This window comes from Bicyclus anynana, chromosome Z (genome assembly GCF_947172395.1).
Source record: "Bicyclus anynana chromosome Z, ilBicAnyn1.1, whole genome shotgun sequence".
NCBI classification, from domain to species: domain Eukaryota; kingdom Metazoa; phylum Arthropoda; class Insecta; order Lepidoptera; family Nymphalidae; genus Bicyclus; species Bicyclus anynana.
The window spans coordinates 12,097,375-12,117,771 of NC_069110.1; the positions used below are offsets into that span (position 1 = coordinate 12,097,375).

The 20,397-nt window shown below is 33.7% G+C and overlaps 1 protein-coding gene across 1 annotated transcript in view; it reads left to right on the plus strand.

Moving 5' to 3' along the window:
• The first annotated feature begins 7,226 nt into the window (after nucleotides 1-7,226).
• The window catches only part of LOC112049113 (CUB and sushi domain-containing protein 1), a 96,943-nt gene continuing 83,772 nt past the window's right edge, over nucleotides 7,227-20,397 (plus strand). Inside the window, exon 1 of the mRNA XM_024086892.2 lies at nucleotides 7,227-7,528. Within this exon, the coding sequence (XP_023942660.1) occupies nucleotides 7,444-7,528 (85 nt within the window). The 5' untranslated portion in view covers nucleotides 7,227-7,443. The remainder of the gene's footprint in view (nucleotides 7,529-20,397) is intronic.

Below are 20,397 nucleotides of genomic sequence, written 5' to 3' on the forward strand. Positions count from 1 at the left end.
CATGTACGATTATTAATACAAAAGCTATCTATATATACTTTTATCCCTCTACAAATTTTATAAGCCTCTACTGTAAAATATACTTTTATGTTGTTATGAAGTATAGGAAAGTCTTACTATAGTGTTAGGGACTATATAGATGATATAAAACCTTGGTTTTGCAAAACGATTGTGTACTTAGTTCTAGAAAAGTTTGTAGATAAGTTCATTTGTGGTGGTAAACAAAAAAAAATCTTAACAATATATAATATATATTGCATGAATGTTCTTGGTTATACCAAAATATACATACCTAAAACAAACGGTCTAAATAGACGGTTTGTTGATGATTCCGTTTAATTTGCATGTATGATATGTATACTTTAGCCGGTAAGCTTCTATTGTAAATGACTATTGAAAATATCCACAAAAAGTAGTAGTCTATATATAATTAATTGTTGTTATCAAATTAAAATATTTAAAAAAGACAAGTAAAAAAAGTAAAATCCTTTTTATTTTCTATTGTAAATAACTTATTTGCTTTGTATAAATTGCTGGTGTCAATTTGTTTTTCACTGATCGCGTACTAGTATTAAATAAAAATAAAAAAACATATTTTTAGGCTTTTATAATACAGGAGCACCCGCTTAAGACGATCACGCTTAAAACGATTTCCCGCATAATACGTCATTTTACGCCACTCTCTACAACTTGAGACATGTTTTCATACATTTCCTAACGCTTAATACGATTCGTCATCCCATTTAATACGCTTACATGTCACAAGCGTGTAATTCCAAATGCGCAAATAAATTACAAGAGATAGATAGATCAAGGCATCATAAAGATCCATAAACAAGATTGCAGGACAAGACTAATACACAATATCTTAAAGAACTGAAAGATCCTGACAGCAAAACGACCCTTGCGATTCTAAACTGAAAATTTAGAAAACGCACTGCAAAAGTAAAATTGAATTGAAAATTTCGTAATTGCTAATGCATCAAAATCTTTTTGTCATACCAGAATAAATAATTACTATAAGAAGCATAATTAGGTCTTTTACACCAAATACACTAATTTTTATAACTATGTATGTGTATGTACACAAACATTAGTCGTTATATTTTTCAATGTCCTCCACCCATATCCCGTATAATAAATACGCTTCCCCGTCTAAGACGCGTTTTTAGATGGGTCCTTGCGAAATCGTATTAAACGGGTTCTACTGTATATATTTAATATACAGCATGAATGTTCTTGTTTATATCAAAATATACATACCTAAAAAAAAACTGTCTAAATAGACGATTAGTTTAATAACTATTGGAACGTTATGCACAAAAAGAAAGTAGTCTGTATATATAATTAATTGTTAAAAGTAAAATTTAAAAATTAAAATACTTTTCATTTTCTATTGTAAATAACTAAATATCTAAACGTATTAAAAAGTCTACAAAAATATATACATATTTCTATTTCTAATAAGAATCTATTTTCCTGAATCTTAAAAAGTCAATCTGTGATTATAACAAATACAAATATTTTTTTTATGGTGAGAGTTTCATTATTTATCCAAAGAATCACATTTTGTTGTGAAGTATTTAAATTGTAACGGAATAGTATTTTGTATTGTATTGAATTATGTTATACGTGTAAGTTGAAAATTACAGCCGAGGCGGTTTTGCGAACTCGAGCCTCGAGCGAGCGATTAAATAAACTTACTTATAAGACTACACATAGAATATTGTAATATTCATGATTCTATAAAATAAAGAAAAAAAAAGAGTAAGTACTTTTAACTGTAAATTTGAAGCCAGCTTTAAAATAGTATGTTCATTTCACTATATCCGCCCGTTTTCCTTGGTGTCTTTCGATTGTCTAGAAATCTAATGGGTATTCACTTAAAAGGTTTATATGTGTTAGAGAACTATTTATACTAACTGTAATTATGATACCTATGTGAATGTGTTATAATTAAATGTAATAAAATTTATGTCTGTATATAGAATTGTTGTTTTAATTTTTTAAGCTCATACAAGTTGCTTAATTTTTTAGATAAAACTTAACTTAACTCTATGGCTAAGGATCCTAGATCCAAATTGATCCGACAATATACCGAAGATATCCGGTTCCCGGTATTCGGTAGAAACCTGGGCTGTGCTGTGGTCTTTGCAGAGATGCCGATTTGACTACATGTACATTCAAGTGTTGAAGTGTTTGTACGAAAACGCTATTATAAAATCTATTCATCAAAACTTATATTAAGTTTTGTTAAATCCATACATATATCATACTACATATCGTAATAAAATTATAGGTTTAGATAAATATATAACGAAACAAAAAAGTCTGATAATTATATAATTAGGTACAATCTCCATCAGCTTTCTCGCGCAAAGAATTTCAATCGCAATTCAGCGCGGGAATGCTGCCTGCGTGATGGGCACCCTACCAAGGGCGGCAAATTTCGATAATTATTTCTAGGTATTAGTATTAATTTTAATTTATTTTAATTTTGTAGTTGTAGTTATATTTCCTTATATTTTATTTTTATAATAAGTTTAGCTAATTTAAGTATTATCTTCATTAATAAATACTATTCTCATCTCCATCATAGATTAACATCGTTCGGAACCCTCGTGACGCGAGTTCTACTCGCACTTGTCCGGTTTTTGTACCTATGCATTTCCCGATTTCTATCAGAAATATTTTCTTGTTTCGTCCTTTTTAGACCACTTTTATACTTAGTCGGGTTGTAGTTAGTTTTCAAACTTATTTTTTTTAGTATAAATATGTATAGATATTTAACGTTATATTATGTGAAACAACCGAGTACTAATTCGACTAACTATTTAATGCATAAATTTTTCAACGTTAAGTAGACTGCACATCGTAACAACTGATCACTAATTTAAAATTGATTGATATTATACAAATGGTTTTTTTTTTTGCAATTAAATGCCTTCCTGTGAAGTCATTCAAAATACAATTTAATTTGTGTATCAGTGATTTTTTGAGTTTTTGAAATATTGTATTAAGACCTGGCCAGAAATAAAACAACTCCTTTCTGCCTATAGAGGCATCAATAGTGACAAATCTGATAGCCATTCCCATCGATCTAATATGCCGTTCCTGTCCCATCGAAGACCTTAGTTGCCAGTGGCCAATGTAGCACGGGGGTCCCGGATAATGGGGATGATGACTAGGTTTGAATATATTGATTTTTATGATACATTCGGGTAAATAAGGTCAATGTTAACTGATTTATACATAAAAAGCAAAGATTGTCTGGATATTTGCAAAATAAATAAGATTATAAAATTTCAAAATCTATTGAATTTTTTTCATCGTAATTAAATGAAAATTCATACAGTTTTAGCTTCCTTACATTAAATGTGACATTTTTCAATAAATGAACTATAAACATAAACGCGCAAATAACAAAGATATTAGTAATTTTGTTTGAACGCTCATACAAACCTAACGATCAGCGAGCCAACGACGTCACTAAATCGTGCCATTTTGTATGGAGCGTTTTTCAGGGAATCGCGGCAGCGCCGCAAATCTGACCCTTTAAATCCCTATAGCTCCGAAAATAATGATCGCAGATACCTTGTTCCTTTTACAAAATTGCTTTGCTATTATTATACTCTTAATTTATATACAATTTAAAAAACTGTCATCATCCCTATTGATACAGATACGCCCTTTGTAGGATCACAGAATACATAATACTAATAAGGCAGGACCACCTATAGTTTGGCGGTGCTATTTCGGCGGAAGGGTGGCTATTATCAGAACTGAGTACCTATCCATCATACCATGGCAAACCAAGTAAGAGTTGAACCGATGTTAAAATTTATACCTCAGTAAATTTGGCCAACAAACAAATTTGAAATTTGTTTGAATTTCAAATTTGAAATTTTTTTGATTTTGAAAAAATCAATCTAAAGAGTTAATTTTAAGGCACTAGTGACGCCCGCGACTCCGTTTGCGTGAAATTCTGTTTTTAGAAATTCCGCGGGAACCGTGTATAAAAAGTAAAGTCTATGTTCTGCTCTAAAGTCAAATTTACCTCTACACTAAATTTCATATAAATCGGTTTAGTGGTTTTTCAGAAAATTGTCTGTGTGTCTTTAACTTTTACACTAGCCGTGTGAAAGTTAACAGACAATTTTCGCATTTATAATATTAGTATGAATTAGTTAATTAGAATGTTACATACACACATTACAAGGTTAATTCTTCAGAGGACATTATTTTATCGGCCTTTTGGTTAAGATCAGAGGACCCAATTTAATAAATGACAATTTACATATTTTTATTGATACTATAGAACATTTTAAAAGCTGATAAAGTTCTTAAACTCACGTAGTATTTCATTAAGTATTTGCACTTTTTTTTTTTTTTTTTTCCTTGAGGAGGAAAAAATCCCTGCGGACTCCTGCCTGTCGACAGGGCATGTCCGACTTGCACGGACTAAAATAACCTCCTCTACTCCAAGGGTAGCACGGGACCGCAATGCATTACTTCATGCACCCTCTTACGAATTTTCTCTCTTCTTTTTCTCATCTTTTTCTCGAACCTCTCTTCTCCTCATTGTTTCTTTCATCATTTGCGCGTATGCGTGCCACTCTTTTTCGCTATTCAGCATACGTGTTATTAAGTTTCGAGAGCTTACGGCGCTGTGCGTTCCCTGTGCCACCAATCTCAGATCCGCGCAAGCCGGACACTCAAAAATGGCATGTCTTGGGGTGTCTTCCTCTCCGCAAAAGTAGCACTTGTCTGTTGGGGTCTTCCCAATTGCGAATAGATAAGTGTTGAACACCACGGGGTGTTCAAGTATTTGCACTGGAACATAATAATTCTAAGGACATATCCTATACCTATGTGAAACTCTCGATACTGTTTGACTTTCCTTTCCCCTTTACGCTAGGGTGAATCAATATCCTGTTTAGTGTTTACGTATTACAAACGAGCGGAAATCCGCTACCCTTGCAACATTTGACTAGTACTATAAGTTTACAGTTTCCCCTAACAAATTGAAAATAAGATTCCCTTTGTACCTTCTAATTGCAAACACATTTACATGCAGTATTGACAACAAACTCACATTAAATTAAAAGGTTAAATTAACTTTTAATGCTTAAATTATATTGATTTCACTCCTGTTTTTTTAAATCAAGTTTTCATAAAAGATGATTTGTGGTCCTAGAAAGTTATCTTGATTTTTACAATGGTCATTATAAATGTCTGTACGCCCGTGTATGTGTGTGTGTAAGTAGGTATTTATCATTTTTTTTTAATTATTTGTAAAGATTCTACCACCGTTTCGGAAGACAGGTTCTGCTGAGAAGAAACCGGCAAGTAACTCAACAGCAAAATATAATAAAAATACTTTTAAAAGGCCTTACAGATCAATTCTCAAAACCAATCATCTTTTAAACTCACGGAACCGCATCTACTGGTACCAAATTCATTTGTTCTAAAGATATCGTTGTCTAATATACCGCATATAACGCACTACCCAACTCCAGGCTGAGAATTTTCTTGGACTTTTTTCAGAAGAAAGATCACCTTAAATTATCTCATGTAACCTGACTGATGGACTGTTGTCGTACTTAGGAGTAAGTAAGTATACGCAGGTACGCGGGCTGGTGTAAGTGGAAGGGAACGGAAAGACATATTGAAAATATATGGAAAATATTCTTTAAAAAAAAGTTTAAGTGTAAACAAGCTTGAGCTCTGAAATGGGCGTCGTGGGACAAGATTCGTTCACCGTACATCGTCGTTGTGTAACGCTCAATTTTTTTGAAAAACTAATATTCCTTTCCCTTCCAAGTAGTCGGAAAAGACTGTGTTGAGAGTGGGTACGAGAATAAACCAGCGGGCGAGGATCGAAATTCTCGATGAAGAGTCCTGCCAATTTACAACTGAGCTATTGAGGGGTCTATTGAATTATGTAATCTACTTATGTCAAACACACGTAACCTCATATAATGGACGGGCGGCTCACATATCCCTTTGCACACGATAACGTCTACCGCTTAACGTCATTATTTCCGCAGTCTGTGCTCGGACTGATCGAAAGCCATTGTAGGATGGGGAAGGAAAATCGTGTGTAATGACACAGAATACATATACACGTAATGGTGTGTTCTCGAGAATGTCTAGGACTGCTAACAGATACATTTCTAATTGAAATCTTAATATATAAATGCGGAAGGTTACTCATCATGAAATCTCAAAAACCGCTTGACCTACAAAGATGAAATTTGGCATGGTTATGGTAAGTTTATAGATAGCAAAGGTCCACTAAGAACGGAATTTGCCAGAGGGCCGGATTAGGGAGGTCTAAGGGCGGACAAAGTCGCGGGCCTCCGCTAGTTATCGTATAAAGCTATTAGAGGTAAAGGTGCTAAAGATAATTTAAAAAAGGTAAGGAAAACAGGGGATTATTGATTGTTGACTCATTAATTGTAATGTAAGTACGCATAACTTTTTACATACCAGTCCAATTTTGATAATTCTTTTTTTATTCCATATGCCTCGAAGTTGGCACCATATAAAAATTGAAAAGTTTCTACTCTTCAATTTCAGGGTGGGAAAATAGGGTACTGAGTACTGTTGATTGCCGATTCACCTCAGAGGGTAGCTTCTCCTTTGTTTTCCGTTCTGAAGGGCAACCATGCCGGTGTAATGACAGATAGATTCATTAGAACATCTACACCTTATGGTTATGGACATACTAGTAGGGACTGCAATATTATGTCCATCAACCTTAGGTTTAGATGTTCACTAACGCACACTTCACAGGAAATGCAAATGTCCTGACTTTAGCATTTCCTGTGAAGTGTTTCTAGCATATTTTCATCATCATCAGGATTGATTGAATCTGCTTGACATGACACCACGATCTCGAGTCTCCAGCATCCAGCGGCTCCCGGTCAATGTCATTTAACATCAAGTAGCTCGTAAATTAAAAAAATGAGCAATGTCCTCATCATTGTTTAGGGTACGTCAGAAAAGGTAGAAACTTTTAAAGCTGGTACTTATTGACGGCTGTATCAGCTCAAAAGTACAATGATCGTGTTAACAGGCTATTTCCGTATGGTAAGGTAAGCGTGCTGCTGTTTTTGTTGAATGTCAATCGTCATATAGCCTTGCTCAACGCAGTGTTTCGGTTACGAATTGTAACGGTGAAAGGCGAGCTCTCGGTGGGGGCAGGCTGCAGACTGAGGCGAGGGCCGAGGCAACGACAGTCCGCCGCGAGCGCATGCCAGACTTCGACACGCTGTTACGATCGACCCGGATCCGGCGCGCGGTACACTACTACGAATATCAAATGGGAAACTTTTACTTTCGCGCGTGATAGAACTGTTCGTGTTTCGCCGATAATTTGATCAGTGTACGTGCGTGAGGCTATGATATGCGTTAGTGTTACAAGAGATACATTTTCTCATGTTTGAAAGAGACAATTGCAAAATGTTTCTGTGTGTTTGCCTAGTTATTTGGAGCGGTGCCCTCGCGCCGGCTCTGGCCCAAGGTGAGTTGAACAATGCTCGACTGACTCCCTCCCTCCGATTACGCGAAAACCCGCAGCGCGGGGCTATTACCTACCCTGAAGTTAGTAACTAAGCGTTTTACTTACTTGCAGCAGACGTCTTTATACTTACTTACGTAGGTATGCGGAAATTAAGGAAACTTAAGTACCCTACTTCTTAAAGTTTCTCCTACATTACAAAAACCTATCAATTGCTTAGTAAACTTTTAAAAGTGCCTATCTGTACTTTTAAAAGTTTTTATTATTTACAAAACTGCAACATTAAATTTAACTTTATATTAATAATTCCTGCGACTTCGTTTGCGTGGAGGTTATAAAATTAAAATAAACCCAAGTTACTCAGTAACAACATCAGCTAGCTGCTAGTGAAAGTCACGTCAAAACCGGTTCAGCCTTTTCAAAGATAAACCAGAACAGACAGACAAACAGAAATTGTATATACCTACCTAACTAAGGTAAATTGGGCCTTTATCTAACCCTTATCTTACCTTGGAAGGCCCAAGAAACCTGTCCTACCATTGATTTTCAAATTTATTTAGAAATTATTCATGAACTGATTATACTATTTCATTTTGAAAATTTTTGTAAGTGTATAATTTGTATAATTTTTGACTTCAGCAATTGATTAAGAAGATTCTATAATTAATATTTTTTTAAAAAACAACTTTTAATATACGAGACCTATTCTTCATTTTTATCAATAAAAGTGAAAAAATAAAGATAGGTAAAAAGATGAAAAAACAAAATGCGCAACCTACTTATTTAATTATCTAGTAAATTGTACTTATGACCGGTTATAATTAATTACGTATTTACCTAGATAGATACTTATGAGTAATTAGTTATAATGAGAAGCAGAACAGGTTCAAATAGCAATAGCCTCTATAGCACCGAGGTAAAGGGACCGAACTCATATCGTGAGGTTATGGGTTCTATTCGTACCCACTCCTAATTATGTTTAATTTTTCAAACCTTAACGTGTCATAAACCACAATGCCACAAAATAAATGAGAAATGTTTTAGGAGTTCGCCCAACTTTATTGAGGTACTAGCGGACGCCCGCGACTTCGTCCGCGTAGAAATCAATGTAAACTTTCAATCCCTATTTCACCTCTTTAGGGGTTGATTTTTAATAATTTTTGAAACACATTATATTTTGTATTTTTTTAATGATTTATAAACAAATGTCTAAAAACTCTAAAAATGAAGGAATTTTCGTACAAACTTTCAACCCCTATTTCACCCCCTTCTTATTTTATTTTCGTAATAATAAGTATCCTATAACCTTCTTCGTATTATGGTCTTAAACCGTGCCGAGTTTCATTTGAATTCATTCAGTAGTTTCAGCGTGATGCCCGAATAACAAAAAAACACGGACATATAGACAGACAAAAGATCGAAAAAAAAATATTTTTAGCTTCAGTATCGATTATATAATGATTTTCAAAATATCTTCAATGTACAAAATTGGACTTGCTACAGTATTATTATAAGTAAGGTTACTAACGCTAAAACGTAACTAAGGTAAAATCGCACACAAACTCCATGTACAATGTGTGTTTAAATTTGCTTTACGCTTTTGGTATTATTTAATGAATTATACCTATTAATTAATTATTTATAACTGAAGCAGATATAGGTCGAAATAATCGGTTTTTAACTGGAACTGCAATTTTAATTAATTAAAATAAACTGAATATGCTGACATACAAGTAAGTAAGTGGATGTGTATTTCTGAATACTTTGTGGGTTAAATAATTCGGTAAAATTCTCCTGTTACGATTAAATATCTACGTAATGCAAAAACACAATAAAACTGAATTGACATACCTCTAAACTACAAACGTGATTATCAGCCATTTTAAGCGGCACATTATAGGGTTAGGTCTGCTTATAGGAGAGGCAATATGGAGCTTTTGCCCACCACGCTGCACATGCTCAATAATACAATATAATTACATCACTTTCTTTGAGTAAGTTAATGACATTGTCTAGATTACGGCCCTACGCTGCCGTAAGCAGCTTTCACTCGTGCGAAGTTTCTTATGGTACGAGATCCGTTAATAGAAATATACTCAGAGGCACAATTATCCACCCACTTTAATATACTCACGTCATATTAAAGTGGGCGGATAATTGTGCCTCTGAGTATATATACCCTCATCTGTAATTTATTAGTGATATGAAATAAGAGATAGATAATATTCACCTTGACTCATTGCACATAGGTTGCCTATTTTTATTGCGGTCAAACAATAAAAAAAATAACTGAAACTTTTTGATCAACTTCCCTCTTCTGTCACTTGTAAAAATCGTACACTAGTTAAAATAATATACTAAACAGAACTGAAAACGCATAGGTTGCGCAGTTAAGACTGCGCAACTGTGTGGTTGCCAGGTATAAACCGATGAGTAAATATTGTCTGTAATTCAGTCGTCTAATAATTATGTTAAATGAAAGGTTATTTAACTCTTAATTTAACTGTATTAGGTTGCCTTATTAAATTGGTAAATAATTAATAAAACATGTGAGTAAATATTGTATATAATTAATATGTCAAATGAAAGCTTATTTAAGTCTTAATTTAACTGTATTAGGTTGCCTTATTAAATTATTGATCTTGTTTAGGGTTGTCTAGATTAAGTTAAAGTCTTCAATACAGCTTACCAGTTACCGGTTTCTTTTAAAATCTGTGTGTATTATGCAGCTGTATTTCACAGGCGGGGTGTGCAAAAATTTAATCGGTCAAACTTAAATGTCAAGGTTAAGATGTTCTTAATTACAAAACAATATTCTGTAAGCTTATACCTAGCTAGGTATATGGAATGTTTAAATTAAGTATTTTTCTTAACAAAGCAGGGAATACAACTTAAAATTCTTTTTAGTTCCTTTTGAAAGTTACATTTTATGTACAAAAGCATTCACAATAGTCATGATGACAATTTCTTAAATTTAATATAAATTGAAATGCAGTAAAAGCTAAATGTAAAGCAGTTTTATGGAAGTAACAGGGTATGTGCGTTAATGACTTTCGGAGCTATAGGGATCGAGGGTCAATTTTGCGGCTTTGCCATGGTTCGCTAAAAACGCTCCTGGATACTAAAATGGCACGGAAAATTACGTCGCCGCTGAGAGAACGGTGAATTTGTATCGTCCGCGTCGTTCAAACAAAATTACAAATAACTTTGTTATTTGCGTTGTGCGTTTATGTTTATACTTCACATTATAATAAAAAATGTCACATTGAATGCAATATAGCTGTATGAATTTTCATATAATTACGTTAAAAGATTTTTAATTGATTTTTAAATTTTATAATCTTATATAATGTGTAATATCCGGACAATCTTAGTTTTTTATGTATTAATAAGTATTATTGACCTTATTTAACCGAATGTCTCATAAATATCGATATATTGATACTTTGTCGACATCACTAGTCTACTATTTTGTTATTTGCTGTTTTATGGAATGTAAAGTGTTTTTTAACACATTATCGAGTGATTGAGACCACATTCTAGTTTTATTACGTACCTATTCTTCTAAATTCAAATGTGTAGCGTGCCAAATATGGTTAACCAATCACTGTGTGCTCGTATTTGTTCATCTAATAGTAATCTTATTCCAATGTTAATCGTTTTTGAATGATTTAATTCAAACAGTTCAGTTTGTCTACTAGCTAGTTGTTCAGCTGCGAATCATAAAACTCCAAGTACTGGAAGAAAAGGTAGTATGTTTAATTAATATTTTTGTCACCCTTATACGGCAAACAATTTAGAGTCATCGATCCCGGTCATACCATTTTATTAAGGAGTCAATTAATTCAAGAAGTCTCGGGTTGGATCGTAGCCCGAATATTGTCGTATCCACTTCAAAGACAGGCTTTTTACTAAGTTAAATGAGAAATGGTAATAATAACATGATTGACATAATAAATATTTAAAAGTAATGACAACCAAAATTATCAAAATCTTACCACATAGGAAAAAGTAACGCGTGTTCATACATAGAAACAAAATATACACGTCGAATTAATATCAATCGTCGGTTGATAAAACTATTTTTAGACTTTGAAATGAGTGTCACTTAATATTATGAATTGTTAAAAACTTAAAACAGCATACACTAATATTATAAAGGTAAATTTTGTGGCATTTTAGTGGGTAATCTCGGGTTCTACTGAACCGCTTTTGAAAATTCTATTATTAATAAAAAGCCACGTTATTAGTGAGTGATATAGACTATGTATTATCCCCGTATTCACACGGGAACAGGAACTACGCGGGCAAAACCGCGGTGCTATATAAATAAGTGATTGGTCTGTAGACGTGGGTACTAGTAGCGGAGAAAGTTTAGCCATTAAACCGGACCGTGGACATGAATGGTGCCGGTTTATTTGTAATATTTTCGATTATTATAGATTCTTGCGAATGTCTAACGGGTCATATATATCTGGGTGATAGAGATTTCTACCACTGAGATATTTTATGGCTTGACTAGCAGGCGCCCCGCGTTCTCACCATCGTAGTTTACGTTCTCGTGGGAATACGGAGATAAAATATAGCCTACGACAGTCGTGGCTTTCTATGAGTGGTAGAGATTTCTAAAAAATTGTCCTCAAAAACGTTATTTGTTTTATTTAATTAAATTATAGATAGGTAATTAGGTACCTCAAATGTGTGAATGAGTGTGTGAGGCGAGTAGATATTGTTATAATTAGAAGGAGAAATACAGACAGAGCTTTAGTGACAGCTTTACTATAGGTACATAAGCACGAAATACCATTAATATTACATTATTAGATTTTGGATAGGCTTGCGCTTAAATACAATCATGCCTGGTGAAAAGCTAAAATGAGGTCTAGGTTGGTCGAGGTCATTCAAGGTGCACAAATCATAAGTATCAGGAATCACAGAAGCTGGAAGGGTAAGTATTCCGCATTCCACATTTTCGCTGTTTGCACTGCACTTTATTAGAAACGTCGATGCGAAACGTTTCGTGTGGCTCGTCTGGACATCAGTGCCAGATTTACCAGTAGGCTGAGTAGACTAGAGCAGGGCGGCAGATTTTGTTGAGCGCTAAATTTGGCCCAAAACATTGTCGTACAGAAATAAAGTACTGTGCGTACAATGTGTATCTGAATGCTTTCGTTCAAAATTCTTGCATAATGTTCTATCACAGGACTATCCTAACATACAGTAAAATGTTTTTTTTTCATGTTTCATTAAATAAATACATTTCAGCAAAAAATATCAGTTTAATTAATTAAATTGGATTTGGTAGTAGTTATAACTGAAATGTCAAAGAGCAGAAATTGTCAAGTCAATGTCAATGTTCCATCATTGTTTATGTCATTGTATTTTTATTGTAATTTTATAAGAATTAAACTATAAAAAAAAACTAATTTTATTACTACAACTATATTGAATTACTGTATATGTACCCAGCCAAGGTTCCATAAAAAATTGGAACAACCCCTTTGATTTAGATTTTAAATCTGTACTAAACTGATCTAACCTGATTACTTTCGTTTGTCTATATTTGAAAAATGGGAGCAGGGCAGCGAATTTCAGATGTCAGTTATTGGGCAAATTAACAGCCTACTGGCGGCATGTTTTTAAATCCGCCACTGCTGGACATTAATAACAAAAGGATGCCACTTTTCATGGCAATGTTTATGAGTAGTAATGGCATTCTCACAGGTTAGGTTTTCACATTGGTACGGGTCATCTAGTTAATGATTTTTTCCCTCCCTCATTATTCTCCACTAGGTCCTTACCATTTGTTCCCGAATTTATTAGATGATAATACTGCTCATAGGTTCCCTTACAAATAGGATACTAATATTCAATTACCAGTAATTAAGATACGGAAACAATTAGGCAATTCTTAAATGTATGATTACCAAATGTAGGTAGGTACCTACCTTTGTACGTTTAAATAATTAACAAACATATCTAAATTATTATCATTACGTAATTAGTCACCAGAAAACTTGGAATATTTATGACAAATTATACATATAAAAATTTTTTTTTTTTTTTGAGTTCCAAATGCAAAAATGATAAATAATAATTTGTATCAATCTATTTATTGGTAGTAGATACATGAAAAGTCGATTTTTGGTTTTCACAATTAAGTATATTCAAATCTTTATTAATTTCAAGTAGAATTTCAAGTAGGCTTAGTTTGCACTTCTTACAATAGTATTTACTTATGTCAGACTTGTCAGTCGACGAATGTGTCACAAAGTATCATTAGACATAATGTGAAGGTTTTGTAAAAAATATAAATTAGAAAATAACTTTTTACGTAAATGGACCTTTATTTTTCTTGTCGACCTATCTCAATAAAACATTTAGTTAAGGCTTTAAAAGCATGGAAACTTTTACAAGATTTAGGTGAGCGTGGAAATTCACCAGGTGTTTCATTAAGTGACCTGTTAAGTAAAGATCCTATTTGAAAATAAATAAAGTGCTAGAATGTTTACATTACCAGTTGAATTTTGCATGAAGTGTTGGTGCAATTTACAGAATAGTGCTTCGAAATCCGAGTGGAAAACATTTTACTTGTTATATCGTCTCTTACTTGATAATTCAGTGATATCGCATATATACTTTATGTGCAACACTACAAAGTTTGAAAAGTAGTTGTAAGTTTCCCATGCAGAACAGTATTTTATTGGAAATATGCTTGTCGACAGCGGCTCTCCTTTCGAGGTATTGCTACTGATATCCGATGTATATTTTATTAATACCTATTTAAATTATATTCATAGTGTCCTGAAACTCGCGTCAGTTTTCTTTGTCATAACTTGAGATCGGCAACTTAAATTTTTTCTTTTTAAATTTTTGTTTGAGTTTAATCTAGTACTTAAACTATCTGTCTGATATTTTTTAATATTAATAAATATTTTATTAATATTAAAATATTAGTATGGTATATACAAGCGCATTTTAATTTCGCGTATCAATTAACTTTTTTGGTAGTTTCAAATCGTCATCAACCCATATTCGGCTCACTGCTCAGCTCGAGTCTCCTCTCAGAATGAGAGGGGTTAGGCCAATAGTCTACCACGCTGGCCCAATGCGGATTGGCAGACTTCACACACGCAGAGAATTAAGATAATTCTCTGGTATGCAGGTTTCCTCACGATGTTTTCCTTCGCCGATTGAGACACGTAATATTTAATTTCTTAAAATGCACACAACTGAAAAGTTGGAGGTGCATGCCCCGGACCGGATTCGAACCCACACCCTCCGGAATCGAAGGCAGAGGTCATATCCACTGGGCTATCACAGCTCTCAAATGCGTATTTTCAATGTTGGTTACTATACTTGAATGAGGGCGTTAGTTTTAATCTATCTAGATATGTCATCTATAAAATTAGAAAGTTTGATTTTCTTATGCGTTCTCAATTGACAACGCATGACTTCGGCTTGTAAGTTGGCAGAAAATATAGAGTCCCTCCGTAATGGGGTTGATGACTAGGTTTGAATATATTGATTTTTATGATACATTCGGGTAAATAAGGTCAATGTTAACTAATTTATACATAAAAAGCAAAGATTGTCTGGATATTTGCAAAATTAATGAAACTATAAAATTTCAAAATCTATTAAAAATCTTTTATCGTAATTAGATGAAAATTCATACAGTTTTAGCTTCCTTACATTAAATGTGACATTTTTTAATATGTGAACTGTAAACATAAACGCACAACTAACAAAAATATTAGTAGTTTTGTTTGAACGCACATACAAATCTAACGATCATTACATTACCTACGACGTCATTAGTTCGTGCTATTTTGTATGGGACGTTTATCAGGGATCCGCGGCAGCGCCGCAAATCTGACCCTTTAAATCCCTGTAGCTCCGAAAGTAATGATCGCAGATACCCTGTTCCTTTTACAAAATTGCTTTACTATTAGTAAACTCTTAATTTATATACAATTTAAAAAACTGTCATCATCCCTGTCGGTTAAAAATAGGCTTGTCTAGTGCTATACAGGGTGAATGGGAGTATTTCCCATAACTCTAGGAAAATTAATTAAAAATGTCTAAGAAACATTGAACATTATTAATTATTAAATTGTTTATAAACCAATGTAACATTGAAAATGGTAAGGCACTGCTTCCTGTAACACGGTAATAACTAGTACAAAAGGCAGGGCTTCAAACTAATTGTGATATGAAGTTTTGATAAATAAAGATTTATTATTATTAAATAAATCGAATATAACATCAGTGCCTCCTACACCGAAATGAGCGAAATACTCACGATCGGAAGCATTGTCACACAACACATATGTACAAGCTTTTAAATCCGGTTCACGCTGGCAAGTGACGTCACGCTACCGGTTTGCAAAGTATTTTGTAGTGTTGTAAACGATTTTAAGAATAACTTGCATTTTAAAACACTGATACTGATAATTCAATAAATTTTCTATCATGAGTCTCTTTTGCAGGCAGTCACTCTGTATGCTGTTTAAAAAAACATAAATAAAACCGAACATAGAACCTCATCCTTTTTGGAAGTCGGCAACGATTGAGCCCAGTGTATTTTTTGTGCACACCGCATGTTGCGTTATCCTTGAAACCGAATGGCGTCCCCATTTCGTTCCAAGGACTAATCACCCTACTCGGCAATTAATATAGTCAGGGATTTATGCCGACAAATTCGCATAAGTTTTGCTGCCGTTTATTTACTTCATTAATAGCAGGATACGCTTTATCCGTATGGGTTACAGCTTTTTCGAATAAAAATATCTACATCCGTCTTAATAGAGCTGTAAGCTGTTGGCTTTTATCTTTTAAATACTAAATTATTTTATTCTCACCCTTATTTAATATGGAACACAATATTATAGTAAAAAAAACTTGATTTTTAAAATTTTGAATTCAGCGAACACACGTACATACTCGTGCATACCGAATATGTATCTGTCACTAGCAATCAGTATATTCGCATATTATATGTATACAATGCCTAGAATTATACAGATATCTAATGAAAAAAATCAGATTTGTATATTGAAATGAAAATAAATTTAGTGAATAATTTTCTTTAATCCAGCACACATATTGTAGCACCATTTAAAATTTCATGTTGCGATAATTTCTGTGGTTATTTTTATCGAATTCATTACAGTCGGGGTTTTTTAAATTTTAATCTATGGTATGTCATGTCAATATCACAAGGCCCACTTATCGTGTCGCAAACGACAAATATATTTTTAAATTTTAAACCATCGTTTACCACGATTTCTCTTTACCTTCTTAGCGATATTGCTCCGATTGATAAAGTAAGAATCGAAACGGTTGAGCTCACGGCTTGAAACTTTGACTTTGGAAACAAAGATAATATTAATATTTCTTTATAAATTCATTATTACAAATGACATTATTCCGATTTCACTTTAAAATTTAGTCGTATTCATTATGTGCTAATTTACACTTAATCGTTGATAACCATTGTTATAGTTATCCAAAATTTGTCCATCGTGAAAAAAGTAAGTACCTATTTGTTATTTTTTCGTTTAAATCTTTTGACTATTTATATATTTTAAACTAGCGGATGCCCCGCGGTTTCACCCGCGTAGTTTCTGTTTCCGTGAAAATATGGGGATATAATATAGCCTATGACATTCAAAAATAACGTGGCTTTCTAGTGGTAAAAGAACTTTCAAAATCGGTTCAGTATATCTAGAGATTACCTCCTACAACAGCACAAATTTACTCTCTGTTTATTATTGTTTCTTCCTTGTTTATTGTGTTTGTATAGTTCATCATCATCGTCATTATCAGCCGATGGACGTCCACAGCTGGACATAGGCCTCTTGCATGGACTTCCAAACAAAACGGTCTAAAGCCGCCAGCATCCAGCGGCTTCCTGCAATCCGCTTGATGTCTTCGGTCCACCTAGTAGGGGGTCGACCAACACTGCACTTTCCGGTGCGGGTCGCCATTCCAGCACCTTGGGACCCCAACGTCAATCGGCTCTACGAACTACGTGGCCTGCCCATTGCCACTTCAGCTTCGCGTCTCCCTGAGCTTGTATAGTTAATATTATTTTATTTCCATTTCAGTTTTATGAGTTATTTGAAAATGATTTCTTTCAATCTTACGCAAAGTTTGAATTCACGTGAACAACTCACAAAGGATCATTGGCAATTATTGCGGAGTTTTTCACGTTTTTTGATAACACGATATTTTTGGCTTCCTCTCGACCCTTTTTGCAATTGTGTTGTAACTTTGTTGAGTGTTGTTTTTTTCTTTTGAATGTTCTGAAAAGAATTGGTAGGTTTCAGGTGTTATGTTGCGATATTGTGAAATACTAAGGGGTGGAATTTTTCTTTTTATGACAGACGCCCGCCGATTTGTATTTTTTTTTTTACCAATAGACAGCTACGTTATTTGGAACGGGAACTACGTAACTGAAATCTCGGGGCGTCATATAGCGGCATTTCTGCGTCTTTTAGAAATTTTGTATTATCTCCGAAACTATGTAACTAATTAATATACTGTAAAGAGCAAATCTTATTTTTATAATATACTTGTGATGATTAAGTAATTTATTGTATATTGTTGTATAAATAATGACGTAAACCTACGTATATAAAATTAATAATTTTTAAAACACAATAGGTACTATATCTGTTAATATATAGAAAATAGATATGTGGCGTCGCGGACTTTTTTGTAGAACTTATAAAAGTACATAAAACCCCCATTTATGTACATTGATTTCCATTTTACACAATGATTAAGGCAGCGCATGCGTATAAGTTTGTTTATGAGGAGTTTCGTCCGATCTGTATGACAAAAACTGTGATAACTCTGCTAATATATATGATACCAATTATATATAATTATATATAACCTATAGCACTCCCCGATAACGTAACATTCTACTGGTTAAAGAATTTTTAAAATAGGACCAGTAGTTCCGAAGATTTCAAAGAATGTTACAAACTTACAAACTTTACCTCTTTATAATATTAGTATAGATAACCTATTTTTTTAAATAACCTAATAACTAATATTCAGAAATACTCAGGATTTTGTACAAACCAACAAATAAAAAAAGCTCATCTTAACTTCAATTAGATTAATTACGCATCTTAATTACTGACGCCGCGCGGTTTCACCCGCTTGGTTCCCGTTCCCGTAGGAATACGGGGATAATATATAGCCTATAGCCTTCCTCGATAAATGGGCTATCTAACACTGAAAGAATTTTTCTAATCGGACCAGTAGTTCCTGAGATTAGCGCGTTCAAACAAACAAACAAACGAACAAACAAACAAACTCTTCAGCTTTATAATATTAGTATAGATTAAAAATTTCCAAGATATTGCATACTAACAGTCTGTGGTAACCTGACCACTGCAGGCATTAGTAAAGCGAAAAGCGAAAAGTAGGTTTATGCAGAGAGAGCCTACATCAATTAGCTCGACATAAAAGTAGGTAGGTAAGAGAAACTATATTTAAGGAAAGAAAAGCCTTACTTGTAACTAACATTTTAGGTTAAAAAAGTGGATGAATTGTGCTTGAAAATAAAATGGAAACCAACAAAACCATTTTCATGTCAAGAAATCCCAAGGCGAAGAAGTGTACCAAACAGTTAACCGATTTATTTACCGATTTCTAATTCTTTTATTGATTATATTTGAACGTGGCGAAATCCTCATGGAATCTTTATTGCCACGGGGAAGACAAGGTTACGTCGCACTTTAACCGACTTCCACTAGGAAAGCGCATTGGGAACACGAAAAGTGATTATAAATCGAGGACTTATATCCGGTGGGCGACAGAATTACCGTATCGTTCGCCCGAAACTCTCATGAATATCAGCTCATTATGTAGCACTGTATTACGTAGGTTATAGCGGCGAACTGTTCATGCAAGCCGATTCCCACCGGGTTACCTTTAAAAATCCATGCATATACATTATTGTACTATATCTAGGTATATGAGAAACCGGAGTTTGTATCCACGCTATATGAATTTCCGTTTCTTTGGGATAGCTTACCTTCATCTAAATTCCACCCTTCGCCACTGGTAGGTAACGATTATACTAAACATGATGTTTGTTTCTCTTAGCCTCTCGAAACGCCCTCTCAGTACGAAGGAACTGAAATCACAAACCTGACCCCTGTAGGGTAGATCGTAACCTTATGAAGTACCAAATTGGTACTTTACAGCAGAAGAAAAATGGACTCTGTTCTTCAATTTATTTAACCGTTAGCACTCTGCATGCTCTAACTTAACACTCTCTAACTCTCATAGCATTCATCATTTTTCTTGAATCCTAGTCGTAAGTTTTCTACAAAATCTACACCTTCGAGTAGAGTATGAGAATCTAAATTTTTTTTATAGTCAAAAATTTATAGTTAGAGATGCTTTACAATAAAAGTAAACTTGTAACTTTACCTTGAAGTTATACTGTGCAAGGTAAAACGAAATCAACAAAAGGTTATTTAGATGTACAACAATTTTACTCAGTGGAAGTAAAAGGGTTTCATTATTTTCATGTAGATCTTTAGAAGTTTTTAAAAGAGTTCTTATGACAGATAACTTTGAGATGTAAAACTGGTTTGTTAACACTTGATTTACTTTAAGATTTGATGCTATATTCAAGAATCAGGGTCAATATTATTCGCTGTTCCATTCAAGCGTACAAGTGTTAACACAAAAAGCCGTATGCCGTTATACGGCATTCGAAAACTTTTACTCGTTAAGGCTCTGTGACACGCTCTTCAGTTGCTGTTTAGAGATCATGACTCAGATTATTATAATATGGAATAACCATCAGACAACCGTGTTTTACATATGACTTTATAATT